This window comes from Sturnira hondurensis, unplaced genomic scaffold (genome assembly GCF_014824575.4).
Source record: "Sturnira hondurensis isolate 20B ecotype Veracruz unplaced genomic scaffold, ASM1482457v3 Scaffold0022258, whole genome shotgun sequence".
Taxonomy (NCBI): Eukaryota; Metazoa; Chordata; class Mammalia; order Chiroptera; family Phyllostomidae; genus Sturnira; species Sturnira hondurensis.
In genome coordinates, this window is record NW_028094889.1 from 606,493 (window position 1) to 633,480 (window position 26,988).

At 35.3% G+C, this 26,988-nt stretch overlaps 1 protein-coding gene across 2 annotated transcripts; it reads right to left on the reverse strand.

Moving 5' to 3' along the window:
- Nucleotides 1–1,096: 1,096 nt before the first annotated feature.
- On the reverse strand, nucleotides 1,097–26,988 carry LYPLA1 (lysophospholipase 1). Of its 2 annotated transcripts, XM_037035376.1 has the most exons (9): nucleotides 26,656–26,982; nucleotides 25,731–25,762; nucleotides 17,634–17,699; nucleotides 15,972–16,019; nucleotides 14,355–14,425; nucleotides 11,378–11,451; nucleotides 7,159–7,260; nucleotides 5,882–6,058; nucleotides 1,097–2,871 (listed from the first exon to the last, which is right to left on the reverse strand). In XM_037035376.1, the coding sequence occupies exons 1-9, from the start codon at nucleotides 26,707–26,709 to the stop codon at nucleotides 2,818–2,820; spliced, it is 678 nt and encodes a 225-aa protein (XP_036891271.1). In that variant the 5' UTR covers nucleotides 26,710–26,982; the 3' UTR covers nucleotides 1,097–2,817. The 2 variants fall into 2 exon arrangements, with proteins under 2 accessions (XP_036891271.1, XP_036891272.1); XM_037035377.1 differs by lacking the exons at nucleotides 15,972–16,019; nucleotides 17,634–17,699 and having other exon boundaries at nucleotides 26,656–26,988.

The window sequence follows — 26,988 nt, forward strand, 5'->3', positions numbered from 1 at the left end:
GCCCCAAGCATATGAATTGTATCCTTGAAGTCTATATAATTTGATTAACCATTATCAGCCGAATACATTTTATAATTTTTTAAAGTTCAATGCATAAAAAACATGTAGTACAAATGTATAATGGAATATTATTCTGCCATAAAAAAGAATAAAATCCCTGGCTGGTGTGGCTCCATGGACTGAACACTGACCTGAGAACTAAGGGTCTCCAGTCTGATTCCTAGTAAGGACACATGCCTGTGTTGCAGGCCAGATGCCCAGTATTGGGGGACCAAGAGAGGCAACCAGAAATTGATGTTTCCCTCTTTCTCCCTTCCTTCGCCTCTAAAAATAAATAAAATCTTTAAAAAAAATAAAATAAATTTTAAAAAGAATAAAATCATACTATTTGCATGAATGGACCTAGACAGTATTATGGTAAGTGAAATATATGAGAAAAAAAAGTACTTTCATCAGTATGTGGAATCTAAAAAATAAAACAAACAAACTCATAGATATAGAGAACAACATGGGTTTCCAGATGGGAGGCGGACTGTGTGGCTGTGTAAAAAAAGTGAAGGGATTAAGCAATACAAACTTGAAGAAAAAAAATAGTCACAGCAATGTAAAGTACAGTTTAGGGAATATAGTCAATAATATTGTAATAACTATGTTTGGTGTCAGGTGGGTGCAAGAGTTATTGGGAGCATCATTTCATAAGTTATATCAATGTCTAATCAGTATATTAATTTACTGAAGCTAATATAATACTGAATGTCCACTGTAACTGAAAATGTTTTTTAAAGGAGAAAAACCTTACATAACTGATTTATGACACTAATTTTAAAAGCCCATGAATACTATACAAAAGGAAGAGACAAAGGGAAACACCAAGTAAAACTTCTTGAATAGGTTAGGCACACTAAAAAATCAATTAAGAATTTTTTTAGCTTAATAAAATTGCATAGAAAGGAAGCTTTTCTCATGCCTAGATCCATTCCATTTCTCTCTCTGAATGTATATTCCTGTGATCACATTGTCATTTTCCTTTTTTTATTATAGACAGTCATTCCAAAGCAAACCCAAATGTTAAAAAAAATAATTAAAAACAGTCACAGAAGTCAGAATTAAATTTTATTTCACATTGATAGAAACTGTGGAAAAGACTTACATTTTCCCACATTACAGCACACTTCAATGGAATATCTCTTGCCATAAATCATATCTTGCTGATTTATATAACTGAAACAAGTTTACACTCATGGAGGTAAATCAAAATGACTTACTGAATGATTGTTCAAAAATTTTAAGTCTGGACATAAACATATGGCTTCATTATTAACATTCTATATAATCCATTGCTAAATTATTTCCATTATCAATTAGCACCCATTTATAAAGATGCATTCCTAACACTGTTTTAATCAGTTGGGATATGGAATAAAAATTAACAGTTCAGAAATATGAAGTCTACATTTTTGCTACATGTTAATTAAACCGTGCGGTAACTGTCCCATATGTACTGACTTCTAGTAACCTTTAAGCTGATAACCTTTAAGCTGATAAATTCGTTTTCAAATAGTTTTTACCAATAATCTAAAAAATTCAACTATTCAAAATCAAATAATCACTACTTTTATCTTTGCACAAAAACTAATTTTTAAAAAATCATCTGCTAAAATGAAAATTTCAAATAAGTCTATTGCAGACAAAAGTAAAACAAATTTTTCTAATACATTGTTCATTTCCTACAGTAGCTGATTTCAAACATATGTACAAAATATGTAAACTAAAACTCTATGCTACCAGGAGAATCACCTTAGAGCAAATCATTTTAGAAATTAGTTTTTAAGATGAGTCTTAAATATTCCAGAACATACTAGAATATAACCTAATAATTCTTTGAATTACAGAAAAATACAACTACATAATTATTCCTACTTGAAGATTCTAATAACTATATAGATCTAACTTTGGACCAAAGTACAGTTCAAAAAATAAGTAATGTAGGAAATTTGAAGTAATGTTTGGTTTCTTTATATAAGTATAAATACATTTTAAATACCACCATGTCTGTGAGTCAGAATGTCCAATTATCAATACAGCATGTATTGATAGCAGATGTCTATGGCAAATGCATAATATTTGGTCTACTTTGAAGGATAAAAAGAAAATACATTTCTTTTCCAGAGAGGAAAATTGAATTTTAAGAAATTGTAACAGGGAAAGAAAAGCCTGGTCCCCAAAATAAAAGGGCCATTAATTGAAGAGAGCAATACTACTCTGTATTGACACTTAGTAGTAATATAATATCCCTATTATTAGGAATAATGTAATTATGTTTCATTCTTTTATGTATTATAATCATTGAGTTAATCTAAATACATATATAAAAAATACAGATACTGTATGGTGACTAGGTATTTTGGGAATAAGTTCATAGGCTAAGTATAGCATTCATAAGTAGTTTATATTTTAACCACTCATTTATACCTGAATAAGTTTTCATTAGCATACTAATAATTTTCAAATGATGTAATAGAAAACCTGGTTGCAGTATTTTATTATTTTGCCAAATGACATTTGGGAAAAAGAGCTAGCTGCTTCACCTATTTTAATGCTAGTATATTCTAGATCATATTATACAAATACATGTATTGAAATTTCATAGATTATAAATTTCCCATGAGGAGATACTAATCTGTGTCACTGGTGTGTATTTGCAAAACATTTTAACACTGCAAACATTTGTAAGTTTCAAGATCGGGCACTGGGGAAGGTTTATACTCTACTACAATAATGCTGGTGTGTACTTCTACACAAGGCCCCTTAGAGGTGTCAATCAACTGGAGGTAGGAGTTTATCGATGAAATGCTTGATATCCATCATTTCCTGTTTGGAATAAAGTGATTTAATAAGCAGTTACACAAATGAGAAATTAAATCCCCACTAAAATGCCACTAACTAAATCTGCGGTGTGTGTACAATAAAGTAAAACCACATTTTTACTACTACAATGAAATAAAAACTTATAATATAGAAAGGAACTCCAACAGAACTTTCAGATCATTTCTTACTATTACTGTATATTGAATGATGGCTCACATCTAATATCTACTGCCATTAAAATGGTCTGAATTTTTGCTATACTTGAACAAATAACACGTGGGGTGAGGAGAGATGAAAGGTGTTTAAAAGTGACAGTATCTATACTGAGAAGTCTCATGAAGTATACAATGACTGTGAATTTACGTATACATGGAAAAGCCTAGCTTTTAACATTCTCATGAGAATTAAGATGCTAAATCCACAGCATAAAATATTTTGTGCCCTGCATTAAGGATTTTAATGTAACCAACTGTCTGAAAGAGAGCATGTACCTAAGATAGGACTGGAAAGATATGAAAATTAATATACCAAACATTTGTTACAGAAAAAACTTTCCTAGAAGACCCCTACATCTGGCTCAAAGGTGTCACTTATCCAAACACATTTCATTTCCTCCTATCTTATCTATTATTTCAAGGCTTGGTCTCACAGACCCACGAATAAACACTACAGAGAATCTTTAACCTTGTAATTTAGTCATTCAGGGGGAAAAAAGCCACAGCATGAAAGTAGCCTATTTTACAGCCCTCTGAAGTCCTATAAATTTCCTGTAATACCACCTCCTACCATTCTACCTCTTCTCACCTTCTGCTCCTAATCATTCACTCAAGTGTCCTCCAATGCAATCGAAAATGAGCTTTTATTTTTAAAACATGTCTACACAAACAAAGATGCCTAAGTTAACCCAAAACTCCCAATGTACTGAATCAGAATCAGAGCTTGAAGTTTTGGGGTCTGTATGTTTATTAAGCTCTGGGGTCCTTTTGATACAAAGGACCCCAGAGGCATTTGTGATCTCAGAGTGGAAAACCTCTGCTCTAGACCTTCAGTCCCTCCTAGATGCTCAGAGTGCCACCTCCCTTTCTGGATTTGATATTTCATGACAGTTCCTTTCCCTCCTTCCCTTTTCCTTCCCTTTCCTTCCCTTTGCCTCTTCCTTCCTCCCTCCCTCCCTCCCTTTATTTTATAGCTTCAATAAAAAAACAAAAGATAATTTTAAAAGGACTTCTAGAAAGTTGTGGCTATGCCAGCTCTGTTCAGTAACTCCAATTACAAAGTTTGTAGACCAACAAGAACAAAAGCAAACAACCACTATGACAGTTTAAACATATTCTCAATAACACCCTAGCCAGGTTGAGCAGTTAGTTGCAAAACAATGTTAAAATAAACTGCCTCAATGCTTTTTCTTAAAAATTCTATGTCTTTTTAAGCCTCTAATTCTACTCAGTCCTCCTTCATCCTTAAGTGACCACAACTCTACTGAAAACATTAAGAGGATCTGATGTGGGCTCTCAACTACTCTCTTCTATAACTCAACAATCCACTCATTCATCCATCCTCTTCTATCTTGATTCAAGTGTTTTTCTCTTTTAAGGCAATCACTCCCCATTTCAGGATTTAATTATATGATCCTGCTAAGACTTCACCCTATCAATTATCTTCTCCCATCCTACTAAAAAAGAACCTCCTTAGTTTCTTCCCCCTTTACCAAAACCTTTTTTTAAAAAGGCTTATACTTATTGTCTCTACTTCCTCATTCTCTCTCTACTTCACACTACCCACTGCAGTTTGGCTCTATCTCCCTAAACATCTGAGATCACAAATGCCTTACTATTGGATAGTTTCTTTCTGGCCCATTTCTCCTTAATCATTCTCTGAGTCATGGGTTAATATTCCCATCCCCTCAGAAATTTTCTCCTACTGTACTCTCATTCAACACCTACATTTTTTTAACTCCCCTACAGAAGTTCTATCTCTTGGATTTTTTCTCATTATATTCTCCCATGGTAATTCTCCTCTGATCAATATGGGTAAATTATTCTAAATCTCTACTACAGGCTTGAGCTTTAGGATGAGCTACTGGAAATATCCAATATCCCTGATGATATAGGGGCATATCAATCTTAGTATATTCACTAAATTCAGTATATGAGTATCTCCTTCCTATTATCCTAAAACTCTTCCTTGTACCTACTTTATGAATGGCATCCTCATAGTCATCTGAGCTAGAAATCTAAGCCTTCACCAATACTTCCTTTCCTATTCCATAGAATTAGTCGCTAATCCTAATGGATTCTACTTCATTCATTTCCAGAGTGTAGATTACACATTGCTTTGATTTTTAAAAAAAGTCAATCATTTTCTGCTGCGTAGAGAACAAGTCCATCCTCAAACACAAAATAAAAGGTCTCTTCAAAAATGTCTCTTCTCTCTGTCTCTGTTCTATGACATCTTGCTTTTCATAAGCCTATTGCCCAACCTAATAGTGTGCACGTCCTGTCTTACAGTCCTTTCTCAGCACATTTGCTATCCAAATCCCATTCAGTGGTCAAAATCTAGTTCTTTCATCATGATTTTGGTACCTCCTAAGATAAAATTAATCTCACTCTCCTCAGTTTTTCAAAGAACTTTAAAAAAACTCTTAATATAACTCATATTGCATTATGCTTTCTATATAATTACTTGGATATACAGCCTCTCACCTATTAAATTTTTAATTTTAATCGTTTCTAAACTTTAATAAAAGGGAATTTTTTGTCTTAGAATTAAGTACAATGCTTGCATATATAATAGTAAATCAGTAAATGTTTGCTGAATTAAATAAACTTTGATCTAGGATCTATACTGTTGATTATTTTAACCTAGGTTCTGAGTCATAGGTTACTATGACTCTCTGTGAATTCATTAACTAACTCCTATAAAGCCCCAAACAGTCAAATGTCATTTACCTTAAAATATCACATGGAAAAAGAGGCAAACTATGTCTCTATAATCACTATTTCTAAAAATTTACCTGTTGACATGAACTGTGCACCATGCCTTCATAGGTTTTGAAGGTTACATTTGCTGGATTTACCAATGTTTTCAGCTTTTCGACAGTAAGAGAACCAAACATCAAGGGAACTAAAGGGTCACAATCCCCATGGCACTGAAGAATAGAAATATCTCTATTGACACCACTGATAGGACCCTGCAAAAAAACAAAACAAAGCCAGTACAGCATTATGCTAGGCATTTAAACTACAGATAGATATGTGCATGTAACATGTTATTACTTACATTATAGGTTCTATTTGGCCACAGAAATAAAATTCCTACCATCCCTATATTCTGCACATCTCTTTATTTAAAGTTATATAAACAGTTATATGATATATGATTACCCTGTCATATATGTTTTCCTAATTAATTGGTTCTTTGAAACAGATTCTATTTTTTATGTCTGGTATGATTTTAGCTGAACAATGTTTTTCTCAGCTGTTGATTGATTTAAATAAGATAGTTAAGAAACAGCACTTACTATATGTAAGACACTAAAAAGTAACTATATAGTGACAAGAGAAAACCCTACACTTAAAAATGAATTTAAAAATAAAGTCTACATCCCCCATGTATATTATATTCTGCTCTATACTGTTGATTTTTTAGAAATTATATTTTATATAGCAAAATCTGCTACCATGCAATGAGCATATCGAACATCCAAAAATACTGTTTCTAGTTGTAAAAAAACCCATAATGTATGTACGTATGTGTATATAAATGCACATGTATATGTATATATATCTTAAAATGTATCAAATACCTCAAATATAAGATTTCTGACACTAAGACTTATTTCTTATTCCATTCTATACATTCCACAATGAAGACAATGTAGTGTACCCATAAAGACTAGTAATAGATCACAAAAATCTAAAAAAATTTTTTTAAAAAAGGACAACTGATGTGAACTATGGGTTTTGGATGATGATATGTCAATGTAGGTTCATTGATTATAATGAATGTGCCACTGTACTGCAGATCAACAGTGGCTGTGCATGTATGGAAAGTGTGGGTATATGGGAAGTTTCTGTACTCTCTACTCAATTCTGCTATAAACCTAAAATTGCTCTAAAAAATTGCACAGTGGCTGTGCATATGTATGGAGAGTGTGGGTATATGGGAACTTTCTGTATTCTCTACTCAATTCTGCTATAAACCTAAAATTGCTCTAAAAGATCCTCTCTCCAACATTATTTCCTATCTCTTAGCTCAGCTATCTAATATTGTATGTATCAATCAGACTACCTGTGGAAATGAAGTCCGCAGTGGAAGCCAGCAACTGAGTGCAGTGACACCTGCCAGTTTATGCTGTATGGTAAGAGCAGTGTATAACGATAAGGCTCCTCCCTGGAAAGACAAGCAGAGAAAATCAATGGAACACATCCTTTGCTAATAGCAACTTAAAAGATTTCTTGCTGTTAATAATGTCCATAAACTCTTGAGGAGGACTTCCACCAAGATGGAGGTGTAGGTGGAAACACTGCCTTCTCCCACAACCAAGTTTGAATACAACAAAGGTTTAGTAAACAAAGACGCAGCCAAAGAACAGAAAACTGAACAATACAGAAGTCTGACAAAAACAGAACCCTACAACCAGATGGGTAAGAGGGGCGGAGCCAGCAGTGGAGCCAGCAGCAGAGCAGGGTTGGGCAGGAAGGATCCCCAACCCAGGCCACCCAGGCGCGCATCGCGGACCCAGTGAGGGTGCGGGGCAGGCTGAGCGAGGTCACACATTCTCAAGCACAGATAAACCAGCAAAAGAGTGACCAGTGAGACAGACCGCATGGCCCGGCTTCTGCAGGAGGCAGACGGGGCTGCCATTGATTTCCATTGACCCCACCCCCACATACAGCGTCACAACCCAGTGACTGAGTGGCCCCGCCCTGGTGAACATCTAGGGCTCTGCTCCTCATACTGTAACAGGCGCACACAGACCAAAACATTATGGCTCAAGAAGAACTCAAAGTCCCAGAGCCAATAACTCTAAGCGACCGAGAAATAGCAAACCTCTCAGATGCACAGTTCAAAACACTGGTGATCAGGATGCTCACAGAACTGGTTGATTATAGTCACAAATTAGAGGAACATATGAAGGCTAAACTAATTGAAATGAAGGGAAATGCACAGGAAACCAATAGTGATGGAAAGGAAACTGGGACTCAAATCAAGGGAGTGGATCACAAGGAAGAATGAAACATCCAACCAGAAAAGAATAAAGAAACAAGAATTTAAAAAAATGAGGAGAGGCTTAGGAACCTCCAGGACATCTTTAAACATTCCAACATCCAAATTATAGGGGTACCAGAAGGGGAAAAGAAACAGCCACGAGTGGAAAACTTATTTGAACAAATAATAAAGGAGAACTTCCCCAGTGTGGCAAAGGAAATAGACTTCCAGGAAATCCAGGAAGCTCAGAGAGTCCTAAAGAAGCTGGACCCAAGAAGGAACACACCAAGGCACATCATAATTACATTAGCCAAGATGAAAATGAAGGAGAGAATCCTAGAAGCAGTAAGAGATAAGGGGACAGTCACCTACAAAGGAGTTCCCATCAGACTGTCAGCAGATTTCTCAAAAGAGACCTTCCAGGCAAGAAGGGGCTGGAAAGAAGTATTCCAAGTCATGAAATCCAAACATCTACATCCAAGATTGCTTAATCCAGCAAAGTTTTCATTTAGAATGGAAGGGCAGATAAAGTGCTTCTCAGGTAAGATCAAATTCAAGGAGTTCATCATTACCCAGCCCTTATTATATGAAATGTTAAAGGGACTTATCTAAGAAAAAGAAGATGAAAAATAGGAACAGTGAAAGGACAGCAAACTCACAGTTATCAACAACCACACCTAAAACAAAAGCAAACCAAGAGGACAGCTAGATCAGGAGCAGAACCACAGAAATGAAGAACACATGGAGGGTTAGCAACAGGGGAGTGGGAGGAGGAGAAGGGGGGAGAAGGTACAGAAAATAGCATAGACAGTAGGTAGAAAATAGGGGGGAGGGCAAGAATAGTAGGGGAAATATAGAATCTAATGAACTTGAGACACGTGGTCATAAACTAAAGGAGGGGAATGGTGGGGGAGGGGTATGCAGGGTGGAGGAGAATGAAGGGGGGGAACAGAACAAGTGTAATGGTATAATCAATAAAATATATTTTAAAAAATAATTTTAAAAATGTCCATAAAAATCAAATTGGGTGGCTGATGTCAAATTAAATCAGGCAAACAAGTCATGTCGAGAACATGATTCTCGACACTGAAGACCACTATGAGAACATAGCAACTACCCAATCAAAACACTGTTAATAGAGTTAACTGCTGCATTTACAACTGCCTTAGGAACATTTGAATTTAGAGTTACTATTTTCTACTCTGAAAGAGTAGTATATACACCTTTCTACTTTTGAAATGTATTAGTATAAAATCAACTCTTATCTTAAACTGGTATTATTTTCCAAACCAGTAATTCAAAATAATGAGGACTATGTAGCAGACACCTTTAAAGTATCTGCCTACCCAGTTCACAACACCATGCATTCTAGGAACGGCATTCCCATTGGTCACCTCGATGCCATGTCACTCTAACCATGCCCATGGGTCACTGGGCCACATAAATCCTTTCTCATGTGATATAGTCATATTCTTTCTCCCAGGATTTTGAATGGGGATGCAGTGATTGTCAGTGTATGTCTTTGTGTGGCTGGAACTGTAACATGTAAACTCAAGAACTGGAAATGCTATAGGCTACAAAAAGTGAGACAGCCAACTATAGATGGAGAAGCAAATGAAACAGGTGAACAGAAAAATTAAGATGATGACGGACACAGAAAGTCATAATGGTTTTCCAAGTCCTAGCTACTTCCTGAGGTTTTCCTTCATTCTCATCTTTGGTTTCCTTGATGTGATCCTACAGACTCATAACTTTCTGTTGCTTAAGGTATCAGGAGTTGGTTTTTGTAAGTCTCAAATGTACAGACTTTTATGTTCACTTCCTATTTGAAACAAGCATTCGTTTTTCTACCTCTATTTATGTCACAATGTGTATTGCAATGTATATTATCTGTGAATTTCAATAAATAACAAATTATTAGCTTATCTTTTTACTATATTGTATTAACAACCTAGCTTCCTATTGAATTCTAACTCCTAAATAATTCCCTGATTCTGACATTGCCCTAATTCAGGTTGTCTAACACTATATTGTTGATTTAGAAAATTCGCAGATTAGAGGCTATAGTAATTTGGGGGTGGGTGACATAGCAAACAAGTGATAAGCTGAAATTAAAATGTAAGGTAAACATAAGGTAACTGTGCCTGTAGAAAAAGTATAGAAGGTAGAAGAAAAAGTAGAGAAAGAAATGATGCCAAAAATAACCATCACATATTTATATCTAAAACCTATTTTAATGACAAAAAAACAGGGAAGAAGATAGAGTGACATCACCAAGAGGCAACATAGGTTGTTCCTAACGTTACTATCCTTCACAAGAACAACAACTAACAACTCAAGAACAAGACACCACTGAGAGAATCCTTAAACACAGGAGTAAGGCTGAAGCACCCCCTGCACCACAGAGAACAAACAAGACAGACTGCATTAGGAGGGTAAGAGAAGCAGCTACATGTTGACCACATTGCCTCACCCGAGGCTAGCCCAGCACCAGAGAGAGAGATCTTCCTTGAGCCTCCAACTCCTCTGGTGGGAAAAGAGAACCCAGGTGAGACAATCAGTGCCCCCCAGCACTGTGGGTCACTTTGTGGGAGTCCCTACTCTGATCTCACCCCACAGGAACTGCAGGAGAATCTGTGGAGCTCAACCATCAAGAATCTGTGACAAAAACAGGGAAGAAACTCTCTTGTGTTTTACCTCACTGTTCCTATCAGCAGTCTCCTCCTAGATGGGACTTATACCTGTACTTTGAGTTTTATTTAAAGGGCTATATAGTTTTAACATTCCAGTTTCCAAACAATTTACTCAATAAATTGATTTTAAGACATGATCTATAAGGTAAAGCTACTACTGAAGAGAGAAAACTAGAAAAATAACAAAGTATGAAGTATCTCTCAATTAGTAATTATTTCTAGTCCATTTGAACTTAATTCAGCATTAAAGGTAAGTAGTATATTGTCCTGACTGGTGCGTCTCAGTGTGTTGGGCATTGTTCCACAAACCAAAAGGTCACTGGTTTAGTTCCTGTTCAGGGCACATATGAGAGGCAGTGAATTGATGATATTCTCACTCTTTCTCTCCCCTTCCTCACTCTCTAAATATAAATACATAAAAATCGTAAAGAAAAGATACTACAATAATCTTAATATCTCTATACTGCTTTTTAAAAAAAGATAAGTAGTATATCAGTTTCTGTAACATCTTCCAAAAAAAGGACTCCTCCACAGAAAAGGACTGAAAACAGACTTCTAGATAAATGTACAAACAGTATTGCCATACCACCCAAATTTTATCTTACCTGAGAAAATCCTCCCAAAATAATTCTATTTGAAGGAATGCCATTCTTCACCTCCTGCTCTATCAAGGCTTTTACTAAAAACAACATGAAAGTTAAATTACCAATAATTTCAAAGTTGAGGCCATTGAAAGAATTTAGACAGAAAAAAATAATGACAGAAAAACACAACATATATTAAAGATCAAAATAAGTAAAAACTTGAAGCATTCTATTAAAATACAAAATCAGAATGCATTTTCATTATAAAACTCAGATTTTGCAGGTAATGCTTACACTGTTCAATTATTTCTTGTTACACAGTTTATAAACAAGTTATTCCTCTCATTAATATATGAATATTCTTTATCTATGGTCAGTTCTGCTCATATACATTTTATATTTCACTTCAAGGAACCACAGGCATTTGTGCCTAAAAGCTGTAATTTAAAATTTTAATTAAGTAGATTAAATGCTTTGTGATTTATAGATGTTTAAGCAGTTCATTCTATTATTTAAAAATAACACCACAGTATTATATTTTCCTGTAACCAATAAATGACATGGGGGGAAAAAACAAATGAGTTCTTTTCCTTTTGCAAAATATGCCCTGGCTGGCATGGCTCAGTAGATTGAGAGCCAAGGGTTGCTGATTCAATTCCCAGTCAGGGCACATGCCTGGGTTTTTGGCCAGGTTCCCAGTAGGAGGCGCACGAGAAGTAATCACACATTGATGTTTCCCTCTCTCCCTCCCTTTCCCTCTCTCTAAAAATAAATAAATAAAAATCTTTAAAAAAAACATTGAAACTGGCACACATCATTAAATATAAGACTTGATACCTCCTCAAATTTCCTTTTCTTTTATAATCAATCCTGAGTTTTAGAAATAACTGTACCTTTAACAAATTTATCTTCTTTCATTTTTGACATACATGCAAGATTTTCATTTTTTAAATCTAAAATCCCATTTACATTTCCTCTTTATTAAAATTCAGAAATGTTTTTATTAGAACATTGTAAAAAGATCCAGATGCTCAAATTAAAAATTGTTTTGCTTTTGTACACAGTTTAGTTTTTAGTTAGAATTAGTATGAAAAGCTAGAGGTACCTTGGCTATGGCATGGGAGAATGGACTAGAGAACAATAAAGAATACTTACAAAATAAAAGAACTGTTGAGAAGTATGAAGAATTTATTTAAGGGAGACACAAATCCTCAGAAAGATGCAAAAGTGGCACAAAACAGTCCACCTGTGAGGAAGGAAGGCTGTGGTTGGGGCTTGGTGAATGTTAGCTGCTAGCCAGTCAGGTGCTGTTGGGAGTATTTTCCCTCAGTTTCATAAAGTTTTATACCCCATGGTTACACCAACTGCCAAGATAAAGTAAACAAACTACAACAGCAGCAGTCAGTTGTGGAGAAATGGGTTCTAATTTCCGTCCCTTCTGTATTATGGGCAAGGACACTGCTGTGTTCCAGGACCTAACCCTAAGCACTGTTTTCTTTACTCAGCAGCACAGTCTCTCAGCCCTCAAATACAGACTCCTTTCTTTCCTAGCACTGAGTCTGAGTCTAATGCTCTCCAATAATATATCACCTCAGGCAGGTAAGAAACTGCAAGTATGTCACAGGCTAATTCTATCATTAGGAGAGAACTCTTTTTATTCTGGAACTCACCAGGCCCACCTGTCTTGTCCATAAAGCCCAGCTCCCATCTTCCACAGGGTCTCACAACTCATTTCCATACCCAACACATGTTTTTGTTACCTATTATTTTTCTGACAAATACTTAGGCACAGGATTCTAGTTTTGATCCCTTTTTTGATCCTAAAAGTCAGTGTCCTTAGTTTGACATTCCTAAATATCTAATGTATTTTTAATGTACTTACTTTCTCGTTTTGAAGTTAGTAAGTTATTGTAAATTTTTTTTTTACTTGTTTTAAATGATCCTACTGGTTTTGCATTTTAAAGCTATTCTGGAAAATTTCAAACAAACACAAAAATAGGAAAAGTGTGCAATGACTCCCTGGGTATACATTACCTCACTTCTGAAATGATCAATTAATGGCCAGGCTTGTTTCATCAATGCCTGCTGTGTTACCACCCAGATTATTCTGAAGTTAATTCCAATCATAACATTGTCCATTTAGTAAATATTTCAGTACATATGTGTAAAATAAAAGAGGTTTCTGTGCATTTTCTAAACCAAGATTTCTCCCAATTAAGTCCATGTTCTTTATGCCTTCATACACAACAAAATAAACAAAATTATCATGCTCATAAGGGAGCATGGAATACTAACCAGAGAATAGATTATGGAGATTCCATAAAGGAGCACTAATACTTATTTCATAGGAGTAACAAATGAGATGATTTATAAGAATTACCTAGCTCAGGGGTGTCAAATTCATTTTTACCAGAGGCCACATCAGCTTCATGGTTGCCTTCCAAGGGCCAAAATAATTTTAGAACTGTATAAATGTAACTACTCCTTAACTGTTAAGGAATTGAAATTACATCTGGCCTATTGAAGGCAACCATAAGGCTGATGTGGCCCCTGATGAAAATGAGTTTGACACCCTGATCCTAGCTTGTTTAATATTACCACACTAAAACTAACCATTAATATAATTTTCATTATATATTATGTCATTATATCATTATTGTCATCCTTATTTAAAGTCTCCTTAATAAAGATAACAGGTCACAACTATTAAACATTGTTATTTCTTCCATCTGATATATAAACCAAAGCAAAATAATGTATCCAACGGTTAAAGGTTAATAATTGCCATTCCTCCCTATCTATCTCACCTTCACTGAGCACAGACAAGTGATTCACATGACCATTATGGCAAACAAGTTAGAGAGTGAACAAAAAGGAAGGAAACAGCACCACCTCCTCAGTTTACATAATTGTGTAATATTTCATCAACATCAATAGAACTATCCAATTTACTAAAATATTTTAAATGCTTTTGTTTATAAAACTTTTCTGTACTTACCATTTTCTGCTGCCTGTTTAATTCCAGGTTCATCCTCCTGGGAATCTGGTGAAAGCCCAATAATATCAAACCTGGAAAATAAGGCACAATCTTAAACAATTGATTCTCAGAATATCTACTCTTGGAAAGTATGTTTTACCAAACTCATAGTAGTTGGGATAAAAAGGGCCGACCTTACATCCTCCAGAACATGAAACTCAAAAAGTCTTCAGAGGTGAAATAGAATGTGTGAATTGGGCATTCTAGAAGTTCCTTTCATTCCAACTAGATATGGCTTCTAATGTTAAAAAGTCACATTGCCACATAATTTTAGGATAAGAATACCTAAGAGATTATCTAGTCCAATCTTGCACCCAAGTAGGAATCTCAACCCACACTCCTAAGAAGTTTGAAATAAATTCCAGCTATTTGCTTCCTCTTCTATTGCATCTTAAGTCAACCCAATGGAATAGAGGCACTTTATTATGTCATTCTTACATGTGCTACCCCATACCTATTGAACAAGGTGTTTATACTGATCTCTATCCATATACTCTGCAAAACTTTTTCATCACATATTGTAGATATCTGAAACCAGAAACCAAGAGAGGCTTTCCTTTGGCTTTTCTACTTCTCTATCAGATTGTAGTATGCTTTCATTACGGTCTCAAGATATATTAGGTAGAAATTTTGGTTCTGGACAGGAATTTTGCCACCAAGGGAAGATGAAAAAACCAAAGGCCAAGGTAGGCAGGAACTTATAAAAGTTGCCAAGGAATCTAAAAGAGATAAAAAAGCAGGAAGTACAGGGATGGGTAGATGGTTGGGAATAAGTAGAAAAACAGTGTGGAAACAGTGAAGCAAACTCTACGGATGACTACTTATTCTACATATCAGGTTTGAATTAAGTGACTTCAGAGACAGCATAGTCTCAGATGACAAGGAATGACTGTGAATGACCAAAGCCAAGGAAGTAATAAGCCAGTGAAGGTTGTGAACACACATTGCATTGATCATGTAGTCACTCAAAAGATAAAATGGTAGCATGAAATAGAATGGAAAGTAAAATACTAATCAGGAGTCAAAGTCATCAATGTTTAAAAACCTGTGGCAGGAGTTCCAGAGAGCAACAAGGAAAAAAAAAACAACCATAGTCTAGAAGTGGCTCAGAAGAATAAAGAACTGACTACTTCCTGACTATAGAGCAAATGGGAAGTACAAAAATACCTTAAGGGGGCCTCAGAGGAAATGGTTTCCTTAAAAACTCACCAGCTTTCCAGAAAGGGAAAGAGCTGAAGAGTAAAGAAGCTGTGGCTTAATCAGAGTGATTGCCACATGGTGTCTTCAAATGTTTGGTTACTAAAATCAACAAAGGTTCATCAACCAGTAGGAGATATTTCCTGCAGTTTCTATTTACCCATTCTCTCCTGTTTTCTCTACTTGTTGGTGCAGCTCCTTACATTTACTCTGAATTTAAAATATAAAAACTTACATAATTAAATAAAGGTTAAATTTAAAATAAATTATATAACTTTGCAACTTAAAAATAGCTAATTAAAATTTGCTATACACAAAAGCATTTCCGGTTGAGAGCTAAGTATAAGTAAAGTTCTTACTGATAAGTAAATTTTTACTTACCAAGAAGGCATAGCCATGTTCATATTTAATGTTACAGGCATAACTGGTCTACATGGGGGGAAAAACAGCAAAATAAGAATAATCTAACAAACCATAAGACCTGATAAAATTCCATCAAATTAAAGATAATTATTTGAGGCTTATGCAAAATTATGCTATGATTTTAACATATGAGGTGTTCACGGCATCCACACCCTTCAAGTGTGTTCTGAAAACAGAGTAGCAGCTGGAAAGAACTAAGTTTGACAAAAAACATTTTCCTTTCTCAACACCCTAACTTAACACTTTCAAAGTAAACATGAGAAGGAAAACCAGTAACCAAGACAGTTGGAAAGTATAAAATATGAGACCTTGTAAGGCTAAGAATCTAAGCAATTTATTGCAGATATTGTAGCATCAATTCCTGTAGGCTCAGATTACATTTCTGCTTATTTTCTAGTGGTTAGCTACTTATCTGCTTGTTTAAGAGACTGTTAAATAAGAGAAAGGTAAGTTTTGCCTTAATGCTCATTACACCCAATTCAAGTTTGTGATGAAAAATGTGCTGGTTAACCTGAATGTAACCAGGTACAAAAGGAAAGAAAAATAAATACACTGTAACTACATCTCATCACTATTTTCCTGATTCACGAAATAAGGATACCTTAGAGGACACAAAATCTTATCAAAATTTCTTTGAGAAATAAAACTTTCCTAGTTTGGGAAATAGCCTTAAGCCAAATTCAATTCTGGGGCCAGTAATAATATAAGATAAATTCCAGTATCATCCAGAATTCAGTTTCTTGAATGAGTCAGAGTAACAGATGACACAACGACCCTAACTATTGTATACTGTTGTAGCCTGCAGTGGTAAGATGATAAACCTTCTATTTTAGGATAAAAAGAGAAGGACTGTTTCCTTACCTAATCTCAGGTATACTTCCTCTTTCCATTTCCATTTTCATATTTATCACCTCTACTGCTACTCCTACTTCTGAGGATGAATTACTAACTTACTAGCATGCACCTAAATCCCACTTGTCTTCTCCATGGCTATTGCTTCTCAGTAGCCTTTGACCTTAACACTTGCCTAACTTACTGATTTTCTGAGCTTGCTCAAAATGTCCTAGTTTCTTTGATATACACAAACATTTTCAGAATTCTAAACTAAATCTATCAAACTCCAAAGTCTGTGTTTTTTCCACAGTACATCACACATTGTCTCTAATCAATAAAATTAGGAGTGTCTTTAACATAGTAACGATTTCTTACAAATCTAGCAGGTAAATCCCTTTTAGAGATAGTTCATGCATATTCTTAAAACTTAAAAAAGTATTTGTATATTTAAAAAAGTTTTTCTGGCTATGAGTTCAACTGATCTCCAAGAGAGCCTTATTTTAAATTTCTCAACAGAAAGGAAAAAATTCGATAAAACCAAGATACTACTTTAGTTGTAAACAATTTACCAATCTTTATTTTTTTGACTTTTAAAAATTTTATTTTTCAATTATGGTTTACATTAAATATTATTCTGCATTAGTTTCAGGTGTACTCTAATCTTTATTTTTAACTGAGTATTCAAAAATTAAAAATTAATTCAAATGCTTTCCTACAAAAGTAAAGCTACTACAAATATTCCTCTCCAGATTCTGAATCACAAGCATAAAGATTAAAAATACTTACGCATGCGGGCAGATGTATTTGATATGTGAACTTCTGATACCTGCAAAGGCTTCTGCCCATCCATGCCTGGTAGAGAAATTATTTGAACAATTCCATTAGATATTATTTTAATCCCTGATACATTAGTTATAGAACAGTATTTTTAAAAAGTTTGTGGTAATAAATGTTAACTCCGTAAAATGTCTTAAAAGTATGGACCATCAATGCTATTAAAATACCAGCATCAATCTGGAAACAACCCAAAGACTATTGTTTAAGCTTTACCTATAGATAAAGATTTCTCATGATTCCTGAAGAGAAGTGTACTTTCCTTCACTTATTTCCACAGGGCTTTACAAAATATATATTTTTATTTCCTTATAACTTCACAACAGTGCGCCTAACAATTTAAGCAAGACCAGTAATATAATTTGTAATTTATATAAAGAAAAAAGCTTCAGAGAGTAAAGTAAATCCATTGTCTGGTATCTCTGCATGGTTACTACACTATTAAAAATAAATTTAGTGAGCCCTGGCTGGTGTGGCTCAGTGGGTAGAGTGCCAGCCTGTGAACTGAAAGGTCACCGGTTCAATTCCCAGTTAGGGCACATGCCTGGGTTGCAGGCCAAGTCCCCAGATGGGGGTGTGGGAGAGGCAACTGACCAATATATCTCTTGCACATCAATGTTTCCCTCCCTCCTCTCCAAAATAAAATCTTAAATAAAATAAATAAATTTACTGAACATTCTTTTATGCATATCATGTATATATGTTCAAAATAGAATGAGAAAAACTATAAATCATCATAATCCTTCCAGGCAGAAATAAACACTTAATTTTTTTATATATTCTAATTTTTTCTATGCATATCACTTAAGAAATAAATACAGATTTTTACTATACACACATAGTTTTTTGCTTGTTTATACCTGACATTATACCTGATACTTTTTATATGTTACCTGTATTAAAGGATAAAGTAAAAGTAACTTAAGCTTTCTGTGTGTAAAATAGTCTGAAAATAAATGTGAAATGCTTTTCTGTTAACATTTCTCTATTTTTAATGCACCTTCCCCCAAAGTAGTTCAGACATATTGAAAAATTAGTAACAATATTAACAATTATACAAAACTATGAGCTAGGCATCATTCTAGGAGTTGTAAATGTGTGCACATATGTATATATATGTGCTTGTATATATATGAGTTCATGTGTGTGTATTGCTTGTATATATAAGACTTTACTGTGAAAACTACAAAACACATAGAAACAAAATAAAAATCTATATAAATGAACAATCCTGTTCATGGACTAGAAGACTTAATATTTTCTTCAGGTGGCAGTACTCCCCAAATTGAGAGTCAATGCAATCTCTTAACAGAATCTCAACTGACTTTGCAGACAAGCCAATTGTAAAATTCATTTGGACACACAACAGACTCAAAATAGCCAAAACAATGTTAATAATAAGGTTGAAAGACTCGCAATTTCCAAATTCAAAAGTTACTACAAAGCAACAGTAATAAAAATAGTGTGGTATTGATATAAGACCTATAAATCAATGGAATAGATTTGAGAATATAAAAATAAACACATTAATGTTCAACCTATTTTTGAAAAGAATGTCCAAACAAATAAATAGAGAAAGAAGAGTCACTTCAATAAAAGTAGCTGAGACAAGTAGATATCCACATGTAGCAGAATGAAGCTGGACTACCTTATACTATATATAAAAATTAACTCAGGTCCTGGCTGGTGTGGCTCAGTGGATTAAGCACCAGCCTGCAAACCAAAGGGTTTCCCAGTCAGGGCACATGCCTGGGTTGCAGGCCAGGTCCCCAGTAGGGGGCACATGAGAGGCAACCACACATTGATGTTTCTCTCCCTCTCTTTCTCCCTCCCTTCCCCTCTGTCTAAAAATAAATAAAATCTTTAAAAAATCTTAACTCAAAATGTCTTAAAGACATTTTGTAAGAGACAAAATTATAAAAATCCTAGAAGAAAATATACAAAAACTTTGTGAACTTATACTTGGCAATGGTTTCTTCGATATGTGACCACAAGCACAAATAACAAAGAAAAATATTTAATCTTCAAAATTAAAACTTTTGTGTTTCAAAGGACACTATGAAGAAAGTGAAAAGACAACATACAGAAAGGGAGATTTCTGCAAATCATATCTAATAAGGGTCTAGAATCCATAATATATAAAGAACTCTTAAAATTCACAAACACAAAGACCACCTAACTTATACGTGAGTAAAGGACATGATGAGACTTCAGAGATACATATGTCAATTAAAAGAAGCCAATTACAGAAAGCCACAAATTGTATGATTCTATTTATACTTAATATGCAGGACAGGTATATTAATGTGTTATATTAATTGACTCAAGTGTTATATTAATTGACTCAAGTATGTATTACAGACCTGTGTCAAAACAACCACTCTAATCAGTTTTTCAAAGCTTTTTCTCTTTTATACTTCAATTTGTTATGCACTATTGACTCTATGGTGATATTATTTAATATATTTATTTGTTAGAATTAGAAGTAATGTTCCAAAATATGCAGATAGTTAGCTTTGAAAATAGTACACTTTTGTTTTCAAGTGTATAATAAGCAATATTATGCAGCAATAATAAATACCTGGCATATGGGCTGCTAGTCCCAGCTCCTGGGCCCGGAGCAGACATTTACCACACTCTATGCCACACTTAGAGATCTTTTCAATATGGTACTCCAAGCAGCATTTAAAATATAAAAACTATCTACTACCCCTGAAGAAGTTAACAGTATAGTCATGTCATAAAATGTATTATCCATGGTCACTGACAATACTGATTTTATGTACGCCATTTCAGTTTTTCTCCACTTTTTTTTCCAGTTTCTTGAGTGTATCATCACTGTATCTTCTATTTCAGGATTTGTGCTAACAACCTGGGGGTAACTAAATAAACCCTAAACTTCATTTTATTATTTCTGCTAATTACAGCTTTGGGAACATGTAGTCACTAAAAATAACACTTGTAAAATACAATTTTCTCTCTATTAAGAGTCTAAACTGGAATAGCTTCAATTATGTTTCCCAAAGCATTACTACATATAATAAAAGCCTGACAACGTGGCTGGCTAATGTGGATGTGAAACTCACACCCTTATATTTTATAAAGTTAAGCCACTTTAAAAGTTTATTAGGAAGTAATGACAAATAATTGTGACTACAGGAAAAGAATAAAATTTTAAATTTTGTATGTTAATTTTAGAATTGTTCTTACAACAGTTAAACCTGAGCTATTTTCTCCACAAAAGGTTCTTATACCTAACTTTTTGCCCTTTTGTAGCTCTCATGTATATATACACATACATTTGGCTAAGAATATAAAAGCTAGAGTCCAGTGTGGTAAAGTACAAGAGCTTTAGGAAAATACAGTTCAAAGGTCACCTGGCTTACTCACTAGTTTGTGGCCCTCTATGAGGTGATGCTGTTGAGGCAATTCAAATATATAGTGAAGCAATATCACATTAAATCTTAAGTATTTGTGATTTTGCCCACAATTTGTGCTCAAAATGGAATCTCACCATTATTAATATGAATTAATCATCTCTATTTTGTGTTTTCCTAAGATATATTGTACTTTCAGCTACTTTAATTTATATTTTAACAACATAAACCACTATTTTCCCTCAATTAGACACAGTCTTTGGCCAATACCTTAGACCAATGTAACAGCTGAGAAAAATGCCTTTTGTTTAAGAAAACACATATTTAAAAAAAACTAGGAGTAGAATTTTAAAAAATAATCGTAACTATTCATTTACTGTTCTACATGCATGAAAGATTAAGATATGGACTATACCCTCCATGAACCTATAATCTAGTAGGAGAAATAAGATATAAATAAACTGTACAAATGGAAATTTAAGCACTACAAAAAATTAAGAAAAATATCACAATATGGAATAGGATGAAGTTACTTTCAGCTACGGAGATTAAGAAAGGACCTATAGAGAAGCAGCTGTAAGATGTTTTCCCCATCACACACAGACACATAACCACACACTGAACTGGGTTTTGTTCCATTATTACAATTAGGCAGAAAAGTAAAACAAAAGAAATTGAGGAGCATATTTAATGGTACAACCAAGATAAATAAATCAACATTTCAGTGAATATGTTTCTATATTTATGGGAATTTACTGTATCTACATTTTTAGAATATACTTTTTTGCATGTGTATGGCTGGAATTCTAATTTACCAAATATTCTTTTGTTGGACATTTTAGTTGGCAAAATAGATAAAAATACTTGATTCAACTATGTACTATGAACAAGACACTCACTTGAGTTCCAAAGGCACAAACAAGTTAAAAGTGAGTGGATGGAAAAAAGATTTCCCATGTGTTTCTTTTTTGCTTAAAAATGGTGCTTATACTAACATCAGACAAACTAATCTTTAAATCAGAAAAAACATTAAGAGATAAAGGAGGACAATATATATTAATAAAAGGTTCAATATAGTAAGATATATCAATTATAAAAATTCATGCTCATAACTCAGACCATCAAAATATATGAGGCAAAAACCTGAAACAACTGAAGAAAGAAGCCTAAAGCTCTACAATTAATAGCCAAATCCTTCAGTACCCTGTTCTCAATTAATGAACAGAACAACCAGATACAAGATAAGTAAGGAAATAGAGGAGTTAAGGTAATAACCCACCTAAGTCTAACAAACATATACAGAGCACTCTACCCAACAACAGCAGTGTACATATTCTCCTCAAGTACAATGGGACATTTTCCAGAATAGACCATAAGTTAGGTCACAAATTAAGTCCCAATAGATTTTAATAGATAGATACCATACAAAGTGACTTCTCAGACCACACAGGATAACGTTAGAAATCAATACAGAAAACTGTAAAATTCATAAAACTGTGGAAACTAAACACTTCATTTTTCTATATAATAGCTTTACTGAGATGTACAATTTGCATACTATAGAATCTCCCCACAACTTGCTTTTTACTTACCACAGGAAAATAAATGCAGTAGAGAAACCTGGAAGATAATCACCTTTATGAAGTCTTCCAAGTTAGCATCCCTAATGGGACAAAGAACATCACTTGTTTCCTAATGTGATGCACTGAACAGGTCTTATCACATATGGTATTCATACCAAAAATGCACAAACTGAACCTAATCACTAGGAAAATGTCCAACAAACCTAAAATGAGGGACTAGCCTGATCTCTGCAACAATGTCAGTGTCATGAAAGACAAAGACCTGAGGAATGGTACCAGATTAAGAAACTGAAGAGCTAAATGTAACATGTGACTAAGAATTGGATTATTGGTTGGTGAGGTGGGCGGGGATGGGGTGAATTGTGTTGGGGGGGGTGTGGATTACTACAAAGGATTTTAATGGGACAACTGACAAAGTTTGTATATGTAGCATAATCAATACTAACATTAAATATTAAATAAGTACTAATTTCCTGAACTGGTTAACTATTCTGTGGTTATATAAGAGGCTCTCCCTGTTCTCAGGAGATACATGCTAGTGTTTGGCAATAAAGAATTATATCTGCAATTTACTCTCAAAGTATTCAACAAACAGTAACATTTGGTAGAGATTGGTGAATCTAGGTAAAGGTTATTGAGAAGTCTGTATTATTCTTGCAATTTTCCTACATTATCTTCTCAAGCATACTTGCATTTTGAATTTTTATAATACAAATATAACTTTCTTAATCATAACAAAAGCTATTTTTGTTTTCCAAGGAAAACTGTGATCTCAAGCAATACAGTACGACCTAAAACATTTCTTTGAATTCTAGTTTCACAATTTATTATTTATGTTATCAATAGGAACACTTGATGGTTAGATGTGTTTCTTTATTGCAGATCTTGTCAGAGCTCTGAACATGCTAGTGTATTGGCTGTAAATCTTCAAGAGGAGAATGACATATTTCCCAGAACTAAAAATTATAAGAGGCACCACTGAAAAAAAGTTTTTATGAAAAAAACAATTACTACCACATGTTGTGAGTGTCAATCTCAGAAACATAAAAATGTGGGGAAAATGACATATTAAAAGTGAGAAAATATGTAATTATAAGGTCTCCCTATTTACTCAGCCACGTTTTTTATGAGAAATCTAAAGGACAAAGACTGCAAGACCTGTTTCCAGACTGCAAACAGTGGCTGATTCTGCAAAAAAGAACCTCAACAAAAAAGACAAAAGCTGCCCATTTTTTACAGCAACAAACTTGTGTAGATGTAAACTAAACCAACTTCATCTGTGTCCCAGATTTCATGCTGTGACCTCTGACCACCTTCTGTTCCCAGCAAGCATAGGAAGCTTTCTAGCTCATGATTATGTGTTCCTTAAAATGTGGCCACAGATATTTGTTAGTAATAGCCAGAATAGCATGACAACTGAGACAAGTATCAAACTGCTGTTAGTACTGAGTAAATCGCAACCTCACCAGGAGGTATGGCCCCTTACCACTAACACATTCTTTGTCCCTTTTTCCTGTCAGTCACCAGTACCCAGGTTATACTATTAAAAAAGTACTGTAACAGGGATCTGTTAGCAGAGCATAATCTGGGCAGACTGCTGGGTCTTCTTCTCCATTCTGACCCAATCTTCTAGTAAGTAAATTACCCTATAATAAATTGTTATAATCTATGGAGTGGCCTGGTTCATTTATGGGTCTTAAAAATACCTTCTCGTTATGGTGGCCATTATAACTTTGCCCCAGCCTGGGACAAAAATTGCTTAATTACAACATCCTCCAAGTTAACCTAACAAATGTACTTTAGTTTTCCAAAAGCATCAAAATATTAAATTGCCACTTGTCAGATTGCTTTGTTCTGAATTTCACCATGTGTTGATGGAATCAAACTAGAGTCAGTTTTTCTTTAGTGTTATCTACAAAGTACTTTTGGGAGACAGAAACCTTTATAGTTTAATATAAATTTAATTCTTAGTCAATTATGTCGTGGATGCCCTTGGTTATTTTTAATTTCATGTTGTTCATTTTCATTGTTAACCTCAGTCTATGAAATCTGGCTAAACTGGGGTCCACAGAGAAACTTCTGATAGTTTTCATTTTTTTGTTGTTATTTTCTCTCCTGAACTGATTCCTCAGGCCTAGGAGCTCTCTTTAGTAAGAAAGTTACAAGGTACCAAGTTTCCTCCCTAGTTCTCAGCATCCAGAAGGGTTTAGTTATAAAACAGAACTTTTCTACATCTGTTTAGTAAAACAAACATGTAATTCTCATAGGACTACCTGACTGTAATGCCACACAGTTATGTATCACTGTCATGTTGCCTCTACTTAGTAAGCATAAAACAATATCAGGAATCACCTTTAAAAATTAATCTAAAAAGAAAGAAAAAATATTCTAACCCACCTCCCTATACAGATTTAACAGTTTTTTGGCTACTTTATCAAAATTTATCTATCTTCAGTTTTCTGCCTAGTCTACAATTTTGTAAAAACTTTTGACAACTTTACCAGTTTCAAAAAGATAATCACCGATTTAAATTAAAAACAAAACCTCTCAATATAGAAAAAGCTTGACTGAAAGATAAATCACTTATCTAAAGTTAGCACAACTAAATTTGTTTGGTAACCCTCCAGAAATCTTTGAGTTGCCTCCCTTGCTCTTCAACTGATTTTTTCTTTTTCAGGGAACATCTAAGTTCTCACTCAGAATGCTGCATGGTGAGTGCACATTGTTATGTGCAAAATCAACCAGTTCTTCTAAATCTGCACTGAAATTTTAAGTCCTCTGGAAAGCTCAAACATTCCATCCATCTCTGCTATACAGCACAGCAACTCAAGGAGGAATTTGCAATTTTAATGTTCCAGAAACAGGAGTTGAAAAATGACAAATTCAAGATGACAAGGGAAAAATTCTGGGGGGTTTCAAAAAATGAAGAGATTGTATCTTACCATTGGACTGCAAGAATACTACTAGCAATTTTTTAAATATACAATCCTACAGTTCTTAAATATGAAACCTTTGATCGCTTAGACTACACCTTAGGTAGAGAGAGTTGTATGACCCCATTTTATTACTGTTGCTGTAATGTTACGTACCCTGTATCTCCCAATCCATGAAGGAAAATCACCTAGAGAACAAAAGGAAAAATTAATAAGCAGTGCCTAAATAAACCTACATGGAATTGTTACGTACTGTAGCTTTAATTAAGGTAGATGCCAGAATCACAGAACCCTACCATCAGCAAGTTAATCTCTAACGACATCTCTTAAATGGCAAAAATATTTAACTTCTTGTAGTTCCGGAAATATTTAATGTGGGGTTTCAGCACAGAAAGAGGTCCCACGTAGGCATTCGTAAGTGCAAATTATCGCATTCTAAGAAAAAGTCTCTTTCAAGTCAAACAATAAAAGGTTTCATTTATACTGTAGAATTTTTCCATCACAAAAAAAGAACTTCCGGAGGTAATAAGTTTGAGATCCTGAGTTTCCTAAAAAAACAACACCTCTGACCTTACACTAAACCGCCAAATTAAACTTCTTTAATTTATGAGGAGACAGCAAGCTAAATAAATTATATATGTATGCATTTTTTTCCGGACTTAAGACTTCCCACATCCACAAACAAGACATAAACATGCTATAGAGCCACCTCGAGTTAGAGCGCCTCTTCACTAACGCCGGTCACTCCAAGCTGGAGCTAGGCAGTCGGGAAACCCGGAGTCCCGCTGGCCACACTCTCTCCGCATTGCGGAGGACTACGGCTCCGGGCTGGGGAGGGTGTGTGTGTGGGAAGGGGGCGCGGGGGGTGGGGGGGAGCTGACCTCCCGCCCCGACCGCCAACCCAGCGCTTTCCTCACACAGCTGGCGCCCCGGACACGTCCACCATTCCACCCTACTCTGTAAGGGCGCAGTGTCCTCATCAGCCAGTCGCCGACCCGCCTGAGAAGTCTACCCCGCAGGAGAGACAGTGACCCGCAGTGAGCCGAGCGGGCCCCTCCGAGCTCCGGCCGCCGCCACTCACCGCAGCGGTAGCCTTCCGGGCGGCTGGCACGATGGCGGGAAGCGGGGCAGACATGATATCGCCGCACTCTCACCGTCTCCACCGACACCGTGCTGGTCGGAAGCGGAAAGGAAAACGGGCGCTGGGCCCGTCCCAAGGGCGTGAGAGCGGTGAGTCCCGGCCCGCCCCACCGGGCGCGCGCTCAGCGCGTGCGCGCACACGCCGCGCCCCACCGCGCCCCCCTCTTCCCGCTCCGCGCGCCCCAGTTGAGGGGCTAATTGTCTCTTCTCTCTCCCGCTGCTCTCTTCACTGCGCGCGTCACTATGTCCTGCTTCTTTGTCCGCCAGATTGGCT

Coding starts and splice junctions, on each gene's coding strand:
- LYPLA1 (XM_037035376.1), bottom strand. CDS start 26,709: ATGTCTGCCCCGCTTCCCGCCATCGTGCCAGCCGCCCGGAAGGCTACC. Junction 16,020..17,633: donor AAATACATCTGCCCGCATGC/GTAAGTATTTTT, acceptor CCCCCCATGTAG/ACCAGTTATGCCTGTAACAT. Junction 7,261..11,377: donor TTTTGGGAGGATTTTCTCAG/GTAAGATAAAAT, acceptor TTGTCTTTCCAG/GGAGGAGCCTTATCGTTATA.